This window comes from Danio aesculapii, chromosome 4 (assembly GCF_903798145.1).
Source record: "Danio aesculapii chromosome 4, fDanAes4.1, whole genome shotgun sequence".
Classification (NCBI taxonomy): domain Eukaryota; kingdom Metazoa; phylum Chordata; class Actinopteri; order Cypriniformes; family Danionidae; genus Danio; species Danio aesculapii.
In genome coordinates this window covers 32,412,903-32,438,229 of record NC_079438.1, presented here as the reverse complement: position 1 = coordinate 32,438,229, position 25,327 = coordinate 32,412,903, and the positions used below count along the sequence as shown (strand labels likewise).

The window sequence follows — 25,327 nt, the reverse complement described above, 5'->3', positions numbered from 1 at the left end:
TCTATGTTATAGCCAGCCGGCGAGTTTCTGGCACTCGATAAGGCCTTTGCCGGATGATGGTGTCTGGTGGAGTAATAATGTCATGGTGTATGATTGACGTTCTGCCCGGTTTTTCACAGAACACATCCTTGAACTGACCAACCAGGGCCTGGAGCTCCCCCTTCTGGGTAGCTGAGAGCTGTTCTCCTATATGGACCACTGGTGTATTTTCTTCTGTAAATGCCACCAGGGGGCCAGGGGGTGCTATCCAATGTTTATTAGGTTTCTGTGATAGAGTTGTTCTTCACGCCTTCGTGAACTTCGGCTGACGTACCCGATAGTTTACCGGACCGACCTTCTCCACCATCGCATACAGACCCTTCCATGATGCTAAGAATTTTTATGTGGTGGTGGGTATAAGAATCATCACTCTGTCACCTGGATGAAATTCCCTTGGTTGGGCAGGCCGGTTATATACAGCGCGGTTGCTGGGCGCACTGGGCTTCGCGTAGATGATCTTGGACAATAGGAATTACTTTGTCTATGCATTCCCTCATGTCCCGTACGTGTTCAATTACCGATCGATAGGGTGCTGGCTTCTGCTCCCATGCCTGCCGGGCCACATCTAATAAGCCTAGGGGTTGTTGGCCGAATAACAGTTCGAACGGAGTGAACCCTGTGGACGCTTGGGGTACCTCTCTGATGCCAAATAATACGTACGGGATCATGATGTCCCAGTCGCGCCCGTCTTCTGCCACCACTCGGCGGAGCATACATTTCAGGGTTTGGTTAAACCGTTCAACGAGGCCATCCGTTTGAGGGTGATACACCGATGTCTTCAGTTGTTTAACCTTCAGGAGGTGGCAGAGCTCGGCCATCAGCCGGGACATAAAGGGGGTGCCCTGATCAGTCAGTATTTCCGCCGGTATTCCCACACGACTGCACAGCAAAAATAATTATTTTGCGATTGCTGTCGATGTGACTTTCCTCAGGGGAATCGCTTCGGGATAACGGGTGGCATAATCCAGGATTACAAGGATGTGTTCATGCCCCCGGGCCGACTTCGGCAAAGGCCCTATCAAGTCCATACCAATGCGGGTGAAGGGTACATCAATGATGGGTAATGGTATTAGAGGGCTGGGGGGAAGTCGGTGGGGAGATGTTTGCTGGCAGGTGTTACAGGCTTGACAGTACCTTTTCACATCTCCTTCCAGTCCTGGCCAGTGAAATCGGTCTCGGATTCTTTTCACGGTATTTCCTGTTCCAAAATGACCGGCCATTGGGTGAGTATGTGCCAGCTCTAATACGATCTCCCTTTTGTTCTTTTGAACCACCAACAGGGTTTTCTTTTCCCCCCGCCTCTCTGCGACGCAGTACAGCAGACCACTGATGACTATAATGTGTAGGAGAGGGTGAGGGGTGGAAAATCGGTCCTTCCCATCTACAGTTCTTACTTGGGGCCAGCAATTTTTTTAATGTTTGATCCTCTCGCTGGGACCTCCCGAAATCGCCTCCTGTAGTGATCTGTTGAAAAAGATCAAAATATGGGTTAGGCGAAATTGTAGACTCACCCCCTTTGTCGCTTTCGGTGGCCAGTAATGCTGGCTGGCGGTCCCGCCGGGCCCGAGCCTTTGGTTGTCTTCTAGGACGAGCCGTTGGAGTATTATGAAGCGCTAGGAGCTTGTCGAACCCCGTCCAGTCTCGGCCCAGGAGGAGGGGTACTGGGAGATCTGGAACCACCCCAACTTTGATGGGCCAGCTACCTGGCTTAGCTGTAATAGTCACCCTCTGTGCTTGTACATAGCGCGTATCCCCATGTACACAAGTTATGGGTATTCGGGCTTTGCTTTCTCCTTTTCGTCTAATTACCCCAAGGATGTACCAGGGTGATGGCGCTCCCAGTATCCAACGTGGCTGTTTGTATCTTACATTTACATTTACAATTAGTCATTTAGCAGACGCTTTTATAAGAGCACACAACTCTTTATAAGAGCACACAACTATAAGAGCAGCAGTGAACAAGTGCTATAGACAAGTTTCAGGTGTGTAAAGTCTAAGAAGCTAAGCATTAGTAATACACCGGACGAAGCAATATTTTTGCTATCCTCCGGGGGACGAATGCGATTTTGCAATGGCTCTGACGGATTTATTGTGTTATTTTAATTTTTTTTGAGGGAACCAGGATTTTACATGACGATAGACTAAAAGTGGCATTGACCCTCTCATTGACCAACAACACTAAATGTTCGGGACAATACTTTTGGACACAATTCTTTACCAGTGACTTTTGCTCATATCAGTGCTATGTGCAAGGTGAGCTCGTGGTTGGGATTTAATTTTGGTTTAGGAAAGTACAGTGAAGTACGTGCTAATCGTTTCTCAACAGTTTTTTCTCTTGGCTGCTGTAAAGTTTTGGTTCAGTAGCTATGTTAAGGTTTTATACTTGCATTTTTTTTTCTTTTTCCTTCTTTTTCTTCTCTTTATTTTTTTTCACTTTTCTTTTGGAGGTACTTCAACATTTCAAATCTGTGGAGAGTCTGGCTCAATTTGGATGAAGTTCAATATGGTTTTAAAATGTTTTTTTATTGAGTACAGATGTTAAAACCATTGAAATTAATTACATTTAATGTGAAGGGTCTATATAGTCCAGTTAAAAGGAAAAGAGTTTATACATATCTTAAGAAGTTGGGGGCAGAGATAGTTTTTTTTGCAGGAAACGCATATGACAGAGACTGAGCATAAGAAATTAAAAAGGGAATGGGTAGGCCAGGTATTTGCATTATCATTTAATTCTAAATCAAGAGGGACTGCTATATTAATAAATGAAATATACCATTTATGGTTACAAAGTCAATCCTTGACCCCTCAGGAAGATGTGTAATGATACAGGGACATATGTATTCTGAACAGTGGACGATGTTGAATATTTATGCTCCAAATATTGATGACCACTTGTTTATGCAAAATATTTTTCTCCAAATTGCTCAATCATCAGGCTCACTTCTGGTAGGTGGAGATTTTAACTTTGTTCTAGACAATATACTAGATAGATCCTCAACTAAACCAGTGCCCCTCTCTAAAGCAGCTACTGTAAATCTACTAATACATTTATGAAAGATCTGAATTTAGTGGATATATGGAGGAAAGAACACGCACAAGAAAGAGATTATTCTTTTTATTCGCATCCCCATAATACACACACTCGTATAGATTATCTCTTGTTGCCCTCTCAACTTCTATACAGGGTGCTAGATGTTGAATATCTATACCTCGATTACTGAGTGATCATTCTCCCCTTGTAATGTCACTTTCCATTCCAGAGAAAATAAAAGGAAATTACAGGTGGAGACTAAACCCTACTCTTCTTAAACAACTGGAATTTCATAAATTTATGAGGGAACAAATTGATATTTTTACTTCAACAAATAAACCCTCATGTTCCAATAGTTTTATATTATGGGACACTCTAAAAGCTTATCTTAGAGGTCAAATAATTTCCTATACTAAGGGGCTGTTAAAAAGAAAAAATTCTAAATTAAGTACTTTAGAAGTTGAAATCCTAGCACGTGAAAAATTGTACCACAAATCGCAAACAAAGGATATTTATAAGGAATTACTAAACAAAAAGATTGAATACAATAAATTGAACACCTACCAAGTAGAGAAAGCTATTATTTACTCTAATCAACGTTATTACGAACTCGGTGAGAAAGCTCAGAAAGTCTTGGCCTGGCAATTAAAACGAGAGGAACAGAAACGAACAATAAATGTTATTAGTACTGGTAACAAGGAAACATACAACCCGGTAGAAATTAATGATGTATTTAAGCAATATTACACAGAATTATATACCTCTCAATCATGTATAGATCAGTCACAAATGGAAGCTTTCCTCTCCTCAGTCCATCTACCATATCTCTCAGAGGAAGACAGATCTAGTCTGGATCAACCTTTTTCTACTTCTGAACTGATTGAAGCTATTAATCTGTTGTCTAATAATAAATCACCAGGTGAAGATGGTTTTCCATCAGAATTCTATAAAGAGTTTCAGGATTTGCTTGTGCCATATTTAATGGATGTTCTTGATCAGGCTAAGGTGGAAAAAAGTTTCCCAGATTCTTTTTCAAATGCTACAATTTCAGTAATACTCAAAAAGTAAGGATCCAAAGAACTGTGCCTCCTACAGGCCAATTTCACTCCTCAATGTAGATTATAAATTAGTCACTAAAATGGTTGCTAAAAGATTAGAAACTCGACTTCCTCAATTGATTAATCCAGATCAAACCGGCTTTGTAATTGGGAGATTAGGTGAAAATAATCTGAGGAGATTTTTTAACATTATTCACACTGCTAAAGAAAAACATATACCAGGGATAGCCGTTTCTCTCGATGCTGAAAAGGCTTTCGACCGAGTTGAGTGGTCATACTTATTTGAAGTACTAAAAAAATTTGATTTGGAACTGTATACATAGAGCTAATTCAATCACTTTATAAATCCCCTAAAGCTAAAATTATTACAAATGGAATTATTTCTTCTTCGATACCTTTGTATAGAGGATGTAGACCAGATCAGCCCAGCTCTCTTTGCCCTCGCGATCGAACCTCTAGCTGAGGCTATTAGATGTAATCCTAACATAAAAGGCTTTAAAACTGGCCCTGAAATACAAAAAATATCTCTGTTTGCCGATGACATTCTTTTGTTTCTTACTGACCCTGTAGACTCTCTATCTAATTTACAGAATGTGTTACAGTCATATAGTACTTTTTCTGGATATAAAGTTAACATCGATAAAAGTGAAATTTTGCCATTATCAGGTTTTGATTATACTTCACTAAATACATTTTCTTTTAAATCTTCACCTGCTGGCATTAAATACTTGGGTATACATGTAGATGGCAACCTAAAACATCTCTACAAATTTAATTTGGCTAATCTTTTAGAAAAAACTGGCAGAGACTTAACAAATTGGATGGATTTACCACTCACATTATTTGGTAGAATTAATGCAGTTAAAATGAATGTTTTGCCCAAATTCTTATATGTATTCATTCTCTTCCAATATCAATACCTAAATCCTTCTTCACTTCTCTTAACGCATTAATAAGATCATTTATTTGGCATCGAAAAACCCCAAGGGTTGGCCTTGACAAACTGGCTTTAGACTACAGCAAAGGGGGACTGAGACTCCCCAATTTTAAGATGTATTATTGGGTAGCCCAATCCAGGTTTCTGGCTCAGATGTTCGCAGAAACCCCTTACCCGGCATGGCTTATTATGGAGACATTTGAGATGAAAGAGGACTGTCCCACTAATATACTATATACATGGGATGAAAAATTGATAAAAACTAGAACCAATAATCCTATGATTATCTATTCAGTTCAGACCTGGAACAAACTTCAGTTGATGTTGGGACAAGACACGTTTCTCTCTCCCAAAACACCTTTATGGGGGAATAGATTGCTTCCAATGTGCTATAAAAACAAAAAATTTAAAATTTGGGCAGATAAGGGAATTACGCATTTAGAGCATTGTTTTGATGATGGTGTTTTAATGTCATTTGAACAATTAAAAAATAAATATAACATGACCAATAAAGAATTTTTTAGTTATTTGCAACTAAGGGATTGTTTAAGGGTCAAATTAAAAATTATCCAAAGATACCCAATTTAACTACTATGGAGGAACTTGTTTTCTCTGATAAACCGTTACATAAAACAATTTCAAGAACATATGATGCTTTGATGCTGAGACATCCTTTGACTGACTCTGATAAGTCCAAAACTAGATGGGAACAGGATTTGGGAATAACACTAGAAAATGACCTGTGGAGTCAGCTATGTAGAGATGGGGTTACCTCAACTTTGAACTCCAGATTTAGACTAATCCAGTTTAATTTCTTACACCAGCTTTATTACACTCCATCCAGATTACACAAATTTAAAAACAGTATTTCTTCCCTCTGCTTCAGATGTGATATAGAAGAAGGTACATTTTTGCATTCTACATGGCTGTGCCCTAAAGTGAAAGTGTTGTGGGTACAGGTGTGCAATATCATATCACAGATTCATGGAATTTGTTTTTCTATTGGATCCAGAGATATGTTTATTGGGCAATTATACAAATTTTAATCTCCAGCATAATTATGCTATTAAACTTACTGAAATGTTGCTGACAATAGCTAAAAAATGCATTGCTTTGAAATGGAAAACAGACAGTGATGTACCGATTGGACTGTGGATCTCAGAAGTCTGCAACTGTATACCATTAGAGAAGATCACATACTCCTTGAGAGGAAAGGGTGAATTATTTAAAAAGATTTGGAGTCCATTTTTTAATTATATTAAAACAGTACCACATGATTTGACAAAATAGTTTTTTCCACTGGTTTATACTGTATCTCCTCCCTTTTTATTTATTTGTTTTTATTTTACTTATTTATTTATTTTATACACTATGTGTGTTTTAATTTAGTTTGTTTGTTGTTTAGTTTTGATGTTCTGTATTGTTAACTTTTGAAAAACAAATAAAAAATATACAATCAAAAAAAAAAGAGAGACTTTTAGGGAGGGGGCCTCGGGGGGGATGGTGCGATGTACAACACAACCCATGAGCCAGGCCGGGGTCGAGTGCGCTGGTGGCTCTGTGGGCATCGGCTCGTCCATAGGGCTGGGGACCGCCGGTCTGCTGACTGGCCTTGATGTACCCTTCGCGAGTCGCCATGGTGGATGTACCCTCCGGGGTGGCAGAGCCGCTCTCTCTCCAGCATCGCGGGCCACGAGAGCCTCAGCCAGCTCCACAGCTTCCACCAAAGCGGGTAAAGATCCAGGATTTCTCTTATTGGTGAGTCCGCGTAGCCGTCTGGGTAATACTCGTAGCAATTTTTCAATAACCACTTTCTCAGCGACCTGGATGCCAGAGGGGTCCCCCCCTAATAGCCACAGTTGGCCGAGACGTAAAAGCTGGGCAGCTTGGGTGCGCACCGGAGTTTTCTCATCATATGTCCAGATGGCAAATTGCTGGGCTGCGCTAATCGCAGAGAGCCCCACTCTGGCTAATATCTCCTTTTTTAACGCTCCATAATCATCATTCTTTGGGGCTTCCAAGTAATAATATGCTCGTTGAGCTTCACCGGTCAGGAATGGGGCTAATAGCTTCGCCCAATCCTTTTCTGGTCATTTTTCTCTATCTGCGATTACCTCAAAAGTGTGAAGGTAGGCATCAATATCGTCCAGGTCGCTGAGTTTGGTTAAATGTTGGTGTGCATTTATCTTCACCTCAGGGAGGGGTACCCGTCCCGCCGCCTGGAGGAGCTGATGTTACATTCTTTCTTGTCTTACGGCAAGCTGCTCTGAGATTTTCTGCTGTCTAGTGGTGACTTCCGCTAGGTGGCGTATGACCTCCTCCATGGACATGCTGTCTCCGGGAAAAAGCACACGAGGGAGAGGGAGAGAGAGGGAGAGCGGATGCCTCGTCTGTAACACAAAATGGAAAAGTTAGAACAGCAGGGTTTTTTTTTTTTTTTTTTCACCGGGTAAGTCTGTTTGTGTTTTAATTCCACTCTATTTCTGTCCGCATTCTCCACCAGTTGTGGCGAGTTAGAGGGAAAACACTCACACAGAGGGTTGTTGAACAGACTTTTCCCCGGAGGGTGATTTATTTACAGGTAGAGTGTAAAGGCCAGGACGCGAGCAGGTGCTCCAGGGATGGAGAGTGGGGCCGTGATGGGTTGGGCGGTGGTTCAACAGGTTAGCTGCTTGAGTCCGCTAGGAGAAAGAGAGAGACACAGAGGTTAGCGCTGGAGTCATTAGGAGAAATGAAGCTCACCCTTGGTTGTTCCGACGCTGCTTATATCTGTGTCCCTTGATGACTCCCAGCTGTGATTGATCTGCTGTGATCACTGCATCAGTATACTCGCCACAATATATATATATATATATATATATATATATATATATATATATATATATATATATATATATATATATATATATATATATTCAAACACACACACACACACATTCACACACGTATCCACAATCCTCTACACATTTAGTTATGAAGAAATTATTAAAAATATAGTTAAAATATCGATACTTAAAAAAAATATTGATACCAATTTAAAAGCTTCTGAGTATCGATATGTAGATACTCAAGCATCGATGTGCACATCCCTAATCTGAATTACTGTATAATCAAAACAGAGACACAATTGTAATAAATAAGTAAGGTAACTAAAATTATTAAATGGACAATAAATGAAGTGCATAGGGATGAATAATGATGGTGATTAAGTTGAAGATTTGTGAATAATTACTCTGTTATGTTTTCTAAAGACAAGCTAGAGTCTGATAAGGTAAACCTTATTCTAAAATAACAAACAACTGAGGACATTTTTGATATTATTAAATAAATATCAGTTAAAACATCTAATTAGAATTAGAGTATCTGATACTGAAACATACTCTGCCAAGGCCTCTGACAGAGGTTGGCTAGTCTGGAACACTCTTTCCAGATTTCTGGAGATGGGGGTCCTGATGTTGGGAACATGCCGATTAGGGATGTCTAGATCTGATCGCTTGATTGGAAATCGGGCCCAATCACGTGGTTTAGACTCGATCGAAATCGGACGTTGCACCTATCTTATCGTTGCATGATGGCGCTACACAGCTCTATCTTCTTATCAATTGGCAAGATGACATGTGTTTTAAAATGTCTTTTAATTTTTTTAATCTCTAAAGTAATGGAGGCCATCGGGTAACGTAGTCTCCCTCAGCGATATTGGAGTTCCATAACATGGTGGGCAGTATAGCTATTGACCAACACCTCCATGTAAAGTTTACACTGCATAGGCTATAGGCCTACAGCTCTTATGTGTTATGAATTGCATGTTTTAAATGACAGTGAGACATGCTATATTTAGTTTTTTTTTGTGTGTGTGTAAAATATACTTTATAACCTAATACACAGTAAAATAATATTTATTGAATGGCTAGCCTGTTGGCAGCGTATAGCCATTAAGCTTAAATAGGCTAAGCATATTTTTTTTTATTAATATTAAAACACATTAATACAAACTAGCCACCCAATTTTTCATTTCAGTATATATTTTATCAAACAATAAATGCAATTAATTGTGTGCTGGTTTTTATTTTAATAGAATTAATATGATTATTAGGCTACACAACTTATAGCTATGTAACACTGGCTTTTAATGCGTTTTTTACAGATATCTTATAGATAGACTTTTTGGCTCAAAGATATTTATGGCTTTTAATTTTAGTGCTGTATTCTAAAGGGTTTTGCAAAGGCTTCAGCTGGTAGCCTACCAGTCTCAGTTTCACGACTTGGCGCTTGTGTGGCATCTACGTAATGTTATTGATGTCTGGATGACAGCAAGAGAGAGATGAGATGAGACCTCAGATTTGATGTGTTGCCGCACGTCACTTTACTTTTACACTTTACTTTACAATTTTTGAATATTGACTCATCTAAATTGTCTTTTTATTCGATTAAAAGCCGAATTAGTCTATTGTCAGACAGATAAAGTAACTACAGTGATAAAAGACTGGACACAAGCATTTGGTGGGAAAACACACACACTCACGCACGCACGCACACACACACACACACACACACACACACACACACACACACATGATACACTCTTGTCGGCCTATTCATTATTGATTTTTTTTTTACATAAAATGTACAGTAATTAAATGCAAAAAAGAAAGGCCTAACTTCGGAAAAAGTGATCACTGTGGTTTCTGTGGTTGCTTTGTTTCTGCGGCAGGCTTGTCAGTTGTGTGGTATTGCTAAATCACTTTTGTTGTAATAAAAAATAGGATTATATTGCCTAATTTAGTTGTATTGTCTAATTTAGTTATTAGTTAATATTTAGTTATAATGTTAGTGCTTTATGGACGTAGGCCTAGTATAATATTTAATTTTACTTGTAAATACAAATATTTTGCGGTTTAGTTTTTTTTTTATGACAGTTTATTGCATGTTTAATGTTAAAATCCTAAAGATTTTTATTAAACAAGTGCACTACCAATATGTTTTTGTTGATGTAAAAATTTAACTCATTTTCACAATACCCCATAATTAGAATGTGAAAAAAGATTTTTTTTTTTTTTTTTTTTTTGCTAATTTAAAAAAAATTAAAAACATACAGTCAGAATTATTAGCCCTTTTGAATTTTTAGCCCCCCTGTTTATTTTTTCTTCAATTTCTGTTTAACGGAGATTTTTTTTCAACACATTTCTAAACATAATAGTTTTAATAATTCATTTCTAAAAACTGATTTATTTTATCTTTGCCATGATAATAGTAAATAATATTTTACTAGATATTTTTCAAGCTTAAAGTGACATTTAAAGGCTTAACTAGATTAATTAAGTTAACTAGGCAGGTTATGGTAATTGGGCAAGTTATTGTATAACGATGGTTTGTTATGTAGACTAAAAAATTGCTAAAAGGGGCTAATAGTTTTGAAATGGTTCATAAAAAAATTAAAAACTGCTTTAATTCCAGCCAAAATAAAACAAATAAGACTTTCTCCAGAAGTAAAAATATTATTAGACATATTGTGGAAATGTCAGGGAGCTAATAATTCTGACTTCAACTGTACATAAGTATTCACAGCCTTTGCTCAATACTTTGTTAGTTGCACCTTTGGCAGCAATTACAGTCTCAAGTCTTTGGCACACCTATTATTGGGAGTTTTTGCCCATTTCTCTTTGCAGTACCTCTCAAGCTCTATCAGGTTGGGTGGAAAACGTCGGTGTACAGCCATTTTCAGATCTCTCCAAAGATGTTAAATAGGATTTAGGTCTGGGCTCTGGCTGGGTCAGTCAAGGACATTCACCGAGTTATTGTAAAGCCACTTCATTAATATTTTGGCAGTGTGCTTTGGGTCATTGTCCTGCTGGAAGATGAACTGTCACCCCAGTCTGAGGTCAAGAGCACTCTGAAGCAGGTTTTCATTCAGGATGTCTCCTGAATTCATCCTCTATCCTCTATCCTGACTAGTCTTCCAGTTCCTGCTGCTGAAAAACATCTCCACAACATGATGCTGCCACCCCCATTCTTTACTGTAGGGATGGTATTAGCCTGGTGATGAGCGGTGTCTGGTTTTTTCCAAACACCTGGCATTCACTCCAAAGAGTTCAATTTTAGTCTCATCAGACCAGAGAATTCTGTTCTTATGATCTGAGAGTCCTTCAGAAGCCTTTCGGCAAATTGCAGACAGAGAGTGGCTTCCATCTGGCCACTCTACCATACAGGCCTGTATTGCTGTACAGATGGTTGCCGTCTTGTAAGGTTCTCCTCTCTCCACAGAAGTATGCTGGAGCTCAGACAGAGGGACCAGTGGATTATTGATGACCTCCCTGACTAAGGCCCCTTTCCCTGATCACTGAGCTTAGATGGCTGGCCAGCTCTAGGAAGAGTACCGGTGTTTCCAAACATCTTCCACTTACGACTGATGTAGGCCACTGTGCTCATTGGAACTTTCAGAGCAGCAGCAATTTTTCTTTAACTTTCCCCAGCCTTGTGCCTCAAGACAGTCCTGTCTTGGAGATCTACAGGCAATTGCTTTGTCTTCATGCTTGATTTGTGCTTTGACATGCACTGTCAACCCTGAGACTTAATATAGACAGGTGTATGCCTTTTCAAATCATGTCCAATCAACAAAATTCACCACAGGTGATCTCCAATTAAGCTGCTGAAACATCTTAAGAATGATCAGTGGAAACAGAATGTACCCAAGCTTGATTTAGAGCTTCACGGCAAAGGCTGTGAATACTTATATACATGTGATTTTTCAGGTTTTTTATTTTTATGTTTTATATATATTTGTATTTAATTGTATACAATGCGATACGGTCAAAAAATTGAGTGGACTTTTGTGGTGCACCAGTGCAAAAATTTAGTCTAGAGCCCTGTTTTGGGGGGCACGGGCTTATGGTGTTTGAATTAGTAGCTCAAGTTCATTTACAGGCTTCTTTGTTTCTTCTTGCAGACATTCAGTGGTGTAATGGTTGCAGGATGACCAATTTCATCTACCCTTCAAGCAGCAACACAAGAAACTTTTTGCAAACCACTCAGCAACAATTTTGCAAACCACACTCAACTTTTTGAGTCCAAAAAGCTTCAAAAACCCACTTCTTGTTTACCCGAGAAGTTGTGCTGAGAATATAAAGACTAAACATCACTATGTATGATCTTTACCCAAGCATTCTGTAATGTTGATTTGAATTTATCAAAAATATTAACATCAATATTTTGGTATTCATATTAATATTGATATTTTAGCCTCACATAGGGCATAAATAATGTAGCGATAATTTATTTGGTTTTACTTGAATATTAAAATTAGCCTTAAAAATAATATTGAGATTTTGGTCACTCCTTTTTTAAGGTGTGTATAAATAACAGATAAATAATTCATTTTAAACAGCGAACCAGTGACAGCTTCCATTATTGCAATAATTAACAAAACAGATTGTTAATTGAATTACACAAATTTTCAAAGGAGTATATTTGGCCAAATCTGAAGGATAGTGAGATCATCTGACTTGTAGAGCCAACTACTGTATTATCACCACACGGTAGACACAATTGTATTACATAAGTATTTATTGACAAACAATAAACAAGGGTAACTAAAATTATTCATTCATTCATTTTCTTTTCAGCCTAGTCCCTTTATTAATCTGGGGTTGCCACAATGGAACGGACCACCAACTTATCCAGCATATGTTTTACGCAGCGGATGCCCTTCCGCCTGCAACCCATTACTGGGAAACACTCATTCACACTCATTCACAGACATACACTACGGTCAATTTTAGCTTACCCAATTCACCTGTACCGTATGTCTTTGGACTTGTGGGGGAAACCAGAGCACCCGGAGGAAAAACCCAAACAAACGCAGGGAGAACATTCACACTCCAAAAAGAAAATGCCAACTGACCCAACCAAGGCTCGAACCAGCGACTTTCTTGCTGTGAGACGACTACCTACTGCCCTACCGTGTCGCCGTAACTAAAATTACTAAATGTAAAATAAATAAAGCACATAGGCATAAATCTATGATTAAATAAAAAAATTTGATTGAATTAACTTTTTTGATTGAATTATCCTTTCTAAAGACAAGCTAGAGTCTGATAAAGTAAACCTTATTCTAAATTAAGAAATAAGTGAGGAAGTTTTTGGAATTTATGAATATCAGTTATAAACAAATGATTAATTAGATTATTTTGTATTGGAAAACACCATGTCAAGGTTTCTGTTAGAGTTTTGGAAAGTGGTATATTTACATTTCTGCTGTTGATGCTGTTGTTGGAAGAAGTTGGACCTTCCTGCAGGTCTTGATGCACGGAAAAAGTTGATGTAAGTCTTATGAGCTTTGAGAAGAAGAAATTATGAGATTTCTAGAGTTGGTGGTTCTGATGTCGGGGACAAGCCAACGCCTTTATCCTTGAAGGTAGAGCTTCTCATGTGCAAATAATCTTTTGTTTTCCCTTCATGGGAAATACAGTGTGCGTCTGGAACAGCTTTCGCAAGATGATCAATCAATTCAATTCAATTCAATTCAATTCTCCTTTTATTTGTAAAGCGCTTTTACAATGTAGATTGTGTCAAAGCAACTTCACATAAAAGGTCATAGTAAATTGGAACAGTGTAGTTCAGTTTGTAGTTCAGTTCAGTTTAGCTCAGTCCAGTGTGGTTTAAAAATCACTACTGAGAGTCCAAACACTGAAGAGCAAATCCAACGATGTGCAGCTCAACAGATCCCAAACCATGCAAGCCAGTGGCGACAGCGGAGAGGAAAAAAAAAACTTCATCAATTGGCAAAAGTGAAGAAAAAAAACCTTGAGAGAAACCAGACTCAGTTGGGCACGACCATTTTAATTTCTCCGCTGGCCAAACGTCTTGTGTAGAGCTGCAGTCTTGGCAGCGGAGGCTGGAAGCTGGCCTCAGCAAAGACTCGTCTGTCCCTGGAGCGTCACATGAATCAGTCTCATGCTCTCCACTCCTCCATGACCACCACAGTAGCTGCTCAGGATATGGAAACCTTGGGATCATCTTGTTGTTGGTCTTGGGTCGAATCAGTGACTCTGCATAGTCTGAGGGCCTCGGGAAGAGTGTCCCCAGGTGGAAATGGAGAATAAAGAGAGTAATTAGCATAGCTGCTGTTCATAGTATACATAAACAAGATGCAGAAACCTGTGTGGAAACCCGCTAAGTGGTGCACTGAATGTATGCTTTACTAAACAGATAAGTCTTTAATCTAGTTTTGAATTGGAAGAGTGTGTCTGAGCCTCGGACGTTATTAGGAAGGCTATTCCAGAGTTTATGAGCCATAAATGAAAAGGCTCTACCACCTTTACTCGACTTTGCTATTCTAGGTACTACCAGAAGCCCTGAGTTTTGAGATCTTAAAGAGCTAGTTGGATTGTAGCGAGACAGAAGGTTGGTTAGATAAACAGGAGCTAGATTATTTAAAGCTTTATATGTAAGAAGCAATATTTTAAATGCAATATGAAACAGCCAGCCAGTGTAAGGAGGATAAAATTGGGGTGTTGTGATAAATTTTTCTAAGAACTCTGGCAGCTGCATTTTGTACTAATGGAAGTTTTTTAATAGAGGATGCTGGGCAGACAGCAAGCAGTGCATTACAGTAGTCCAGCCTAGAAGTCATAAAAGCATGGAATAGCTTTTCTGAATCTGAGATGGATAGCATACTTCGTAACTTAGCGAAATTTCTCAGACGAAAGAAGCAGTTTTTGTGACATGGGATATATGGTTTTCAAAAGTTAAATTGCTGTCTAATATGACACCCAGACCTTTTATAGTAGAGCTAACGCTAACTGCGAGATCTGCTGTGTACAGGATTTAGGCCCAATAATTAATAATTCTGTTTTGTCTGAGTTTAAGAGAAGAAAATTGTTGGTCATCCAGTCTTTAACATCTTTATTACACTTAGTTAGCTTAGAAGGTTCAGACATCTCGTCAGGTTTAGTTGAAATATATAATTGAGTATCATCTGCATAGCAGTGAAAGCTGATCCCATGTCTTCTAATAATGTCTCCCAGGAGTAGCATGTATATTGTAAAAGGCAAAGGGCCTAAAACTGATCCTTGAGGCACCCCATAGTTTACTGGGCTGACTTGTGAAGCCTGTCCATTAATATTCACAAACTGGTAACGGTCAGCTAAGTATGACTTAAACAATTGTAGAGCCTGTCCCTGGACACCTGTAGACTTTAAGCGATTTATGAGGATACTGTGGTCAATGGTGTCAAATGCCGCACAAAGATCGAGTAAAACTAATAACGAGATGCACCCTTGGTCAGCAGCTAAGAGTAGATCATTGGTTATTTTCACTAATGCAGTTTCTCTACTGTGTTTAGCCCTGGAACCTGACTGAAACACTGCAGAAAGGAGCATAATTGGGCAAAACAAGTTTTTCTAGCATTTTAGACATAAATGGAAGATTTGAAATAGGCCTATAATTAGCTAAGTTGCTGGGGTCCAGTTGTGGTTTCTTAATAATAGGCTTAATAACAGCTAGCTTGTAAGGATTTAGAACATGGCCTAAAGATAAAGAAGAGTTAATAACATTAAGAAGAGGTTCTCCTATAACAGGTAGCAATTCTTTCAGTAATTTTGTTGGAATTGGGTCCAAAATACATGTAGCTGGTTTAGAACTATTTATAATTTTATCTAGCTCTTCCTGTTCTAAGATTTTGAAGCACTGTACGTTATTTTGATTCAGTGGGATGTTTACTGGATCTGAAGTATAAGGCGGTGCAGAGAGTTTAATATCTCCTATTTTCTGTCTAAAGCCTTCTATTTTATCACTGAAAAAATTCATAAAGTCATCACAACTAATTTGCGGTGGAACATTTTGAATCTAGGATTGTTATGATTATTTTCTATCAGTTTGAGGAGGTGCTCAGCCCTGGCAGATTTTAGAGCCCTCCCATGGCTGGACACACTGTCTTTGTACGCAATTCTAAAAACTTCTAAACTAGTTTTTTATGCGGGTGCATTTCGAAATAGAGAAAGATCAGGTAAGTTATTTATAAATTCATCTTTGGTGGATGGAACAGTAGTTCTACTAGGGAGATATATCGGAACGGATCTGCTAATTTCAGGTAAACACAGCTTATATAGTAAGAGGTAGTGGTCTGTAATATCATCACTTTGTGGTATAATATCTACATCAATGACCTCAATTCTATAAGACAGAATTAGATCTAGTGTATGCTTTAAGGGATGGGTTGGACCAATAACGTTTTGTTTTATCCCTAGTAAATGTAGTAAATCCATAAACGCGAGCCCTAATGTGTTGTTAGCGTCATCTATGTGGATGTTAAAGTCTCCTACAATTAGTATTTTATCAGTTTTAACTAGTAAGTCAGAGATAAAATCAGAAAACTCTTTTAGAAAATTGACATAGGGTCCTGGGGGTCTATATATGGTGATTAAAGCGAGAGATAACATAAGTTTTTGCATAGTGTCTGGAAGCATAACATTAAGCGCTAATACTTCAAAGGAGTTGAACATAAGTCCGTTTCTCTGATTAACATTAAGAATATCACTAAAGATTGAGTCAACTCCACCACCACCACCAGTTTGACGAGCCTCATGTTTATATAATAATCCTGGAGGAGTTGCTTCATTTAAACTAATATGGTCATTTTGTTTCAGCCAGGTTTCAGTGAGACAGAGTGCATTAAGATTACTATTTGTTATTATTTCACTTATGATAAGTGCTTTAGGTGCTAGTGACCTGATGTTTAGGAGACCAAGCTTTATGAAATTTGTATTTTCACTTTTAAGTGGTTTTTCTGGTTTAATTTTTAATAAATTACTCTGAAGAGATCTCTCTGAAGAGAAAGAAAAATGGCCAATGAATGCCAAACAAATTGGTAGAGTTTGGCTCCGTAAGTGTCAGTGAGTAGTCATTAAGAAAGTATATCAGCTAGCATCCGCAGAGCGAGCAGTCAAATTTTTTGCTTCAGACCTATCACTAGAGACTGAAAAGCTCCTGATCTGCCAACCTGATTTCAAGAAGAATCTAGTTTCCTCACCAGTGTGGGCGAAGATGCAACAGCGGCAGTTGAAATGGGCTCCTTTCCCGTCCCTTGGGCATTTCACTGGTGCATAAAAGAGCAGTTTTCTCTAAAAGAGCAGATACCCTAAAAGAGCACCACGGCCGAGCAGCACATCTTTTTAAAGATGTTGTTCCGGCCATGTGTTTCAGGATGTGGTGGTTTCGTCGCCCGGATGACAGGCACGAGTACTGCATCACATGTCTGGGGGTCCAGCATGTCGAGGCGGTGCTCGCGGACAGTTCTTGCCCTCATTGAGCTAAGGTTACGGCGTACTTTAGCATTAGGGTGCACCACCCCTGTTGCTCCACGCAAGTTGGTTAGCGCAGGGGCAGGCCTGAGGATTACAATGGGGGCTCATCAGTCGCCTTCAGACCCGCAGACCTCTCACTCCTCATCAGTGCACTCTGTACAAGTGAGGGTGCCGGTCCATTCTCTGGGATGGCTACACTCTCATTAGATGACACCGGGGACCAGATGTCCATCGCTGCATCATCGGTTAACATGCTCTGATGATGATGATCTGAACCCATTACCACCCTCCAGGGTTGTCAGTGAGGCTCCATATTTAGAATCAGACTTGTTAACCATGTTATCCCAGGCTGCTTCGGCCGTTGGACTGGAGATGGCTTGTTCCCCTGCTCCGCGGTTAAACCACTAAGATGGGTGTTACGTGGGGGCCAAAAAGAAGGTGAAGCCTTCCAAGCCTCCTGTCCCCTTCTTCTCGGAGGTACACCATGAGCTCACGTAGGCATGGAGGGCACCTTTTTCTGCCTGGGCAATATGATTATTCCTCACAAAACTCTTATTTACTTTCCTAGCAACAATCTCTCCTGTAATGTACACAAAAATATTTTAAACAGGGTGATATGAACTCAATTAAGCAGCTAAAAAAGACACTGAGAGTGAAAATAAATAAGGATAATATTAGATATAAGGACAAAATTGAGAAACATTTGTGGAGCAATAATTTAAGATTAGCATGGCAAGCTGTGAAGTCAGTGGCTGGGTGTAAAGAAGATAGAGGGGGCAATGAAAGTAAATTGAATATTTTTAGTTCTGTGAGACAGTTAATACATAACTAAATACATATTTATTAGTTATTACATATTACATTAGTTATTTATAGATTGATGAAGATAATTGTAAGTCAGAAAATTACAGTTTAAAACAAAATCTGTCATGTAGTAAATCCTTAAACATTAGTATGACTCAGGCCAAGGGCCTCTTTCAGCTTGACAACTATTAAAGGTTTGTACATTAAAATTGTGGACTAACATAAATATCTAGTGGTCGTTATCGACAATATGTTGACATTCCAACCTAACACCCAGGCTGTCTATAAAAAATGGCCATTAGGTCAATAAATGAGTCCAGTGTGAAGGGAGATGCATCTAAAAATGTATTTATTGTATGTTTTGTGGTAATAATTTGGTAATGTGTAGATGAAACATCGCCTGTGTTATGGCACCTTGCTGCAATTTTAGGTAACACTTTATTTTGATTGTCCAATTGAGTAGTCTGTCTGCTTAATATCTGTTGCTCCTTCAACAGACATTTAACTGACTATAAGAAACTTTGCAGAAACTTTAACAGTCTACTTATGTAATGTAACGTAATTCAACAAACGGACCATCAAAATAAAGTGTGACTCAATTTTAATTTCCCTAAATGGAATAATAAATTTAAGTCTGAAATAAACCTAAATGATGTAGGATTAGTTAAAAAAAAGTAGGATTTTGACTTAAGTCTAGATGGCGGACAAGAAGTTAAATTAAGGCATAATTGGCAAGGATATTCTCAGGAAAACCCCTAGAATCTATCAAGACAAGTATCATTACAATAGGCTAAATTAGTCAAAAGTTATTAACATTTTTAGAATTAAAAGAATCTAGAGACTAGAAGAAGAGATTCTTGTTTTCAATTTAAAATACATGCAATTTATAAAGAATTGTTACACTGAAGGACATTTTAGTGGAAATCTTTTATTTTTGCTTAGAAAACCAATCAAAAATAAACAAAACACAACTGTACTGCAGTTTATTTTTCAACAATATGAACAAGAGCTAGAATCATCTTTGCAAGAATGCATCTCAAATACATCAAATGGTAACTTTTGTTACCCCAACAGTGATGATTTGATAATCCAAATAATCATATGTCTAATTACCATCCTTTTGTATGCACCAGAGTCACTGGGATTTTGAATCATAATGTAGTTCCATATACAGTATCAGTTCTGTTGACATGCTTTAGTTTTCAGAGCTGCCATTGTGTGTGTGTGTGTGTGTGTGTGTGTGTGTGTGCGTGCATGCGTGCGTGCGTGCGTGCGTGTAAGAGAGAGAGAGAGAGAGAGAGAGAGAGAGAGAGAGAGAGAGAGAGAGAGTGGTGCACATGTCTGCATCTGTCTGAGACAGAGAGCTTTATATATAACTGTGGTTGCATAACACTATTCAGTCTGTTCCTGGCTGTCTCTGCATAGCCTTTGATATTTCCCAAAACCTTGAAAAGAGCCAGAGAAGGGATGAATAAATATGGATTATAATATTTCTGTTGTGAACACTATCAGGATTTAGTATGATAACGAATATCGATATGGCAATGTTGATGTTTTTGGTCGTGGCGGTAAAGACCTACTACGCTGTTGCTGCTGCTTTGATCATTATGGCAGAGCAAGTTTGAGACCTGCTATACACAGACATGCCATCTAAAAATATAACCCACTGCTGCAACAAACAGAATATACATGTAATCCCTTAGGAGATCTAAACTTTCACACAGAACTCATGATCTGTGGTTGGCATCTCTGTAATTTACACACCTATTGTATGTTCATATGAACATATCATTATCAGTATCAATATCATAACATATCAGAAATATTAAGTGAGTTCTGCTGGTGCTGGGTGAAAATAAGAGAACACAGCAAACAGATATGTGAAACAGAAATAGCACTTTATTAAACAATGATATAAAACAATGATATAAAACAATGAATATAGTATTTTAGAATGTGAGTTTAAATAGCCAAATCAAACGGATAACAGGAGTGTTGCCAAAACAAAGACATAAATATAACAAAACAATCTAACTGAACCCCAACCCAATTAACTGATTTACCAAAGAAAAATGTAGAACAAAAACCATAATCTTCAGGTATGCAATGCTTAACTAAACTACTCAAACAGATGCATTAAATCAGAGATTAATCAATAGTCAGAAATTCAATTAAAGAAAGTTTACTGAATTAGTTTGCAGTCTCATCAGCAGAAGCCAACTTCAACACTCTGTCGAGCTTGTAGGCCGCTCTGCTTTACAATCTTAAAACATCGACAATTATACTTTTACATAACATTATTAACTGCATCATATTAACAGTATAGGTGTTTTATGCTGATTTGTTAAAACACAGATAGACTCGGAAAATTACCATATGAGTGTGTTTGTACAACTGAATGATATCTCAGTATCTCAAGCATACAGACATCAGACAGCCACAAGGCTGTTTAGAGCTGACCCCAGACCTGTGAAAGCCTCCACAATCAAATACAACATACACACACACTCAAAGGACAATTTGTTTCTTTCCCTAGGCTGAATGTACTCTCAGTTGTCTTTTATCAAAACTGATTAAAACCCAGTATAATCTACATCCAACCTGGCAGCTTACATACAAAGCAATTAGCTTTAAAATATTTAACACTTAAAATGGCAAATATCACTTTAGACATATTTAACACATACCAATAACAATAGAAACAATTGGTTTCAATTCTTCAAGAGTCCAGGTCCACTCAAGAGGTCTCCATGACCTCTGACCTAGTTGGGTAGATCCTGAGGAAACAAATCATTTGGCATACAGAAAAGTAATCACACACGTTATTCCAGTTTTACTCTAGGGATAACAGTAATTGGAATAATATTGAAATTAGGATAAAAATAAGGTCATCATATAATCTTGGCTCCTAAACATTCAACTTTATTAATAATTATAAAGACATAAGAAAGCATATGTGTTACTCCATTCTGAAAAGGACATTCATCAGAAAATCCATGCCATCATTCTCCCATTTTGACCAGCCTGAAGTCCAATATTTCACTTCCGGTCAACAAAATGAGGTCCCTACAGAAAAGTGGGAGTGGTGACTCATGTTTGCTTGACAGGTAACAATTGTCTTCTTGGACAAGTCGGAACCTAAAAATTCTGGTCCCCAAGCTAAGGGCTCTCCCACCTTCTACTCACAACAAGGGTTCCTGTAGTCATCAAGCCATCCAGCTTTGAAGACGGTTCGTCAGTATCAGCAGGTGCTCCTCCTCATTAATTGGATTAAGGGTCCTGCAAACGGATTTAAAAACATACAAAAAATAAAATAAAAAACAAAAACAGTGCTACCAAAGTCCAGGATATGAACACAAATGCACATTCCCTACTAGCCATCCAAAAGCAAACAACGCATACTTTAAAACTTTCATCACTGCATCCTCTGATGCATCTACAACTACAACCAAATCTAAATCCAAACATCCAGGCAAATGCTAAGGTTCAGAGTGATTAGACACAAAAGGTCAGCCACTTGACCTAAGCCACACAGGATTCAGATACTCATAACCTGCAGAAACATCTTTATCTTCAACAGTCTCAAAAAACATTCATCAACATTACCCTCAATAATGTTCTTTAACTTCAATTTAGGATAATGAAACATTTTTACATTAACACACATTTAACATGACAGCAACACAATAGTCCAATTCAGCACCATTACCATGTTTAATTACCACCTTTCTGAACTCCATAGCAGTCAAGTCCACTAACAAAATAACTTTTCATTCAAACAATGACTTAATTGTGGTGATGCAAGACATTCATATGCATCACTAATAGGAAGTGTTCAAGCACCCTTGGCTTGGCTACAATGAGCCAAATTAACCTTCACAGTTAACAAACCTAATATTGAACCCACTCTCTGGAGGCCGGGCTAAATTAACACTGTTATTGCACTCCTGTCATTGCGCCAGACCCTCAGTCATCTCGCAGAGATGAGATATAGATATAACTTGTTACATAATTACCAAGAAAGATATAGGTATTATTATTTTACAAAACTATTAATTCCAATTCATTATCATGCAAGAAGAGGGATTGTAAATAATTTTTTTTTTGTTCCAACATTTTAGGGGTTGAACACAATCCTAGTCTAATTCAACAAAGATCAAATGTAAGTAATATCCAAACTCATCCAAACACATCATTTAACAGAAATAAGACAGCAGTCATTATTTCGGGATGCATCACCGTGACAGTTAGTGCCTGACATTTCACATGGTCGTGTCTCTTGGAATTCCATAACAGTTCTCAGGTTCTGATTTTATGGAGAAACTTAGCCATCCTAACAGATCCTTCCCTGGTCCCTTGGAGCAATTCTGAGCAGTCTCTAAGGGGCCACATGATCATAGTCTTTGAATGGAATTGGCGAGTGATGGTGTTTGTTGTAGAAGAAATTTGTGAAGTAATTACAGTTTCTGATTGCCATTAAGTCGTGAAGTCTGGAGAGAAATTTAAAATAAGGACCAATCACTCACTTTTTTAAATTTCTAATCATCTTGTTTAAATCCTCCCCTTTTTGCAGTGCTGTTCAACAGAATTTTGCATGCACAACTGACAACAAGAGGTGTATATATAGTCCTGGTCATTAGTCCTTATAAGCTTCAGCTGTGTGTGCAAACATTGATGATCCGAAACTGATGTGTGTGTGTGTGGTATATGATGGGAAATGTAGTACAGTTCAGTGGCATAATTTTAGGTCAGTTGATAGCAAATGTCCTCCAGCGATCTGTAAGGAATAGATCGCTGGTGATCGTGAGACCCATTTTGAGCTCAAAATCAAAGTGTAGCTTTTTTGTAGCCTTATTTGATTTTCAACAAGCTCAAGAGAGCCAATAGCCCCTTTTCAAACATATAGAACTTTCCGGAAAATTACCGGATAAATAGCTCACACATATTATGTACATTTCGACATGCAAAAGTGTTCCTCTATATGTTTTCATTGAAGTTGTTCACAATACTTATTCATCCACAGAATTTGTAATGTAGTCAAATATGTAAACATTTAGTTGCGTTTTACGCTTCTGCCTTTGGATGCCTCTGGGACAAGGAAGCTGCATTAATGCTAAAGCTTTAGATAAAATTGAAACCATCAACAAAAGCCTGACCACTATTATGTTTACAAATACAAGCACAGATGTTTGGAGTCTATTTCTGGTTAATGATGTCAGAATTTATTGGTATTTTGGAATGGATGTGTAAACAGTCTTTTGCGGAAAAGTTCAAGAACGTCCTTGCCTGTGTGAACAGTGTTTTTTTTTTTTTTTAATTGCCAGTAAAGTCGTTCCAGAAAATTTCCAGATATTTACCAGTATCACTGTGTGAAAGGGGCTAATGTCACACATCTCTCCTTATCTCTTTGCAATGGTTACCAGTTAAAGCCTGCACCAAATTCAAATCTCTGATGTTTGCCTAGAAAATGGCCACACACACTGAACTTATTTCCACTCATTTCTACAAATCTGCATCAACTCCCAAAGCCTCGGGTCAGAAAGTAAGTGCTGCTTTGTAATAGCATGACTAACAGGAATCACTTTCCAGAATCTTTTTTTTCACTGTTGCTCTCTGGTGGAAGGATCTCCCCAATCTTATACAGACTGCTAAATTCCTGGCAATTTTCAAAAGGCATCTAAAACATATTTTTTTTCAGTTAGCATTTAACTTTAAAAAAATGAATAATAATTCTTACCTACTCTACCTTGTGCAAAATCAGTAGCTTAATATTACTAGCACTTGATGATGTAAGTAGTCTCCTTATGATGAACTGTTTGGTCCATTATTTGTTATGAGTTGCTTTGGTTAAAACATCTGCTTAATCAAATGTAATGGTTAACAAAAAAAGTAAAAAATGATTCATGACTGAGAGTTTAGTAGCCAAATGCTCTATTTAAAAAAAATGTGTTAAATATTACTGATCTTGTGTGTTTGTTTGTTTTTTTTCCTGTTGTTCAGTCAGCGGTACTGTATGTGTAATCCAGACATTGTGCAGCAGTTCCACAATCCTGACACCATCTTCATCCTCGCGTTTGCCATCATCCTTCTCAACACAGACATGTACAGTCCCAACATCAAACCAGATCGGAAGATGCTGCTTGAAGACTTCATCCGCAATCTAAGAGGTGAGAAGGGTGAAAACCAAAGAGGAAGCTGCCTTATGTGAAAAGTTCATTTATTCATATTTTTCAAGGGGTGACCAAACACAGAATCATGTTTAATATTTAATTTTATTGCTCAGTGGAAAATTACTGTATGTGATTATGAAGTTTATTATTTGGATCCAGTAATTACTAGTAGGATACAAAAGCCAGGTTGCTACATTTTGTTGAGCCCATCTGTTGCATTAATTCAATTAATTCATCAAGTAATCAAAAATATGCAGGGAGTAAAGAGATCCAAAACCAAACTTAATTGCAGGTGGGTCTGCCTATGGCTATTAAGCATTTAGTCTAAATCTGTTATATATCCTGTACTTTTATAACTTTGTCTGATTTTCATGTTAAGAGTATTAGAACCAGCAAAGAGCACCAAAACAGATCTTTATACCTGCCCACTATGATTAAATATTATGTCCTCTGCTAAATATGTTACATATAATTTATAACAGTGGTCTCCTGACAATGGCATTTTATGCTATAAATTATGTTAAAAAAATAATAATACATTTAGAAGAAATATCATTAGTGGTTTGCAGAACAAAATAAAGTTGTTATTTTTTATTTATTTATTTGTTTGTTTGTAGAAATTATCTGTGTAATAAAAAATAAATAAGCAAGATGACAAAGATATGGAATTATTAGGGACCAAGCACCGAAGATGCATAGGCACCTATTGCATCCATTCCAGATTTAATTCTCCCGGAATCTTGTTCTTCTTTTGCTCTGGGAGTCTGTGGCAGCCCTATGAACCATTTTTGGCATTTGCGCAAACTTTGGCACACTGATAGAGGACAGTCTGATCTTCAACCACAACAAATGTGGACTCTCAAATTCAAACTTTCTAGTGGCACCGCTCCAAATTTCACTTATTTTTATCTTTATAACTTTTGAACCGAATGGGCTAAATTCAAAATTCTTTTTCCTCTGATTCCTTGGCTCAAGCCGATTCAAATTTA

The 25,327-nt window shown here is 38.0% G+C and overlaps 1 protein-coding gene and 1 long non-coding RNA gene across 5 annotated transcripts in view; both read left to right on the top strand.

Annotated features, from left to right (window-relative positions):
* The window catches only part of iqsec3a (IQ motif and Sec7 domain ArfGEF 3a), a 176,626-nt gene that overhangs the window by 93,085 nt on the left and 58,214 nt on the right, over positions 1-25,327 (top strand). For all 4 annotated transcript variants that reach the window (XM_056455457.1, XM_056455460.1, XM_056455458.1 and 1 more), the window contains one exon: positions 24,169-24,335. In XM_056455457.1, coding sequence (XP_056311432.1) covers positions 24,169-24,335 — 167 coding nt within the window. The remainder of the gene's footprint in view (positions 1-24,168; positions 24,336-25,327) is intronic.
* LOC130222878 (uncharacterized) lies at positions 11,994-13,111 on the top strand. Its single transcript, XR_008836546.1, has 2 exons — positions 11,994-12,204; positions 12,685-13,111. It is a non-coding gene; the product is annotated as an uncharacterized LOC130222878 (long non-coding RNA).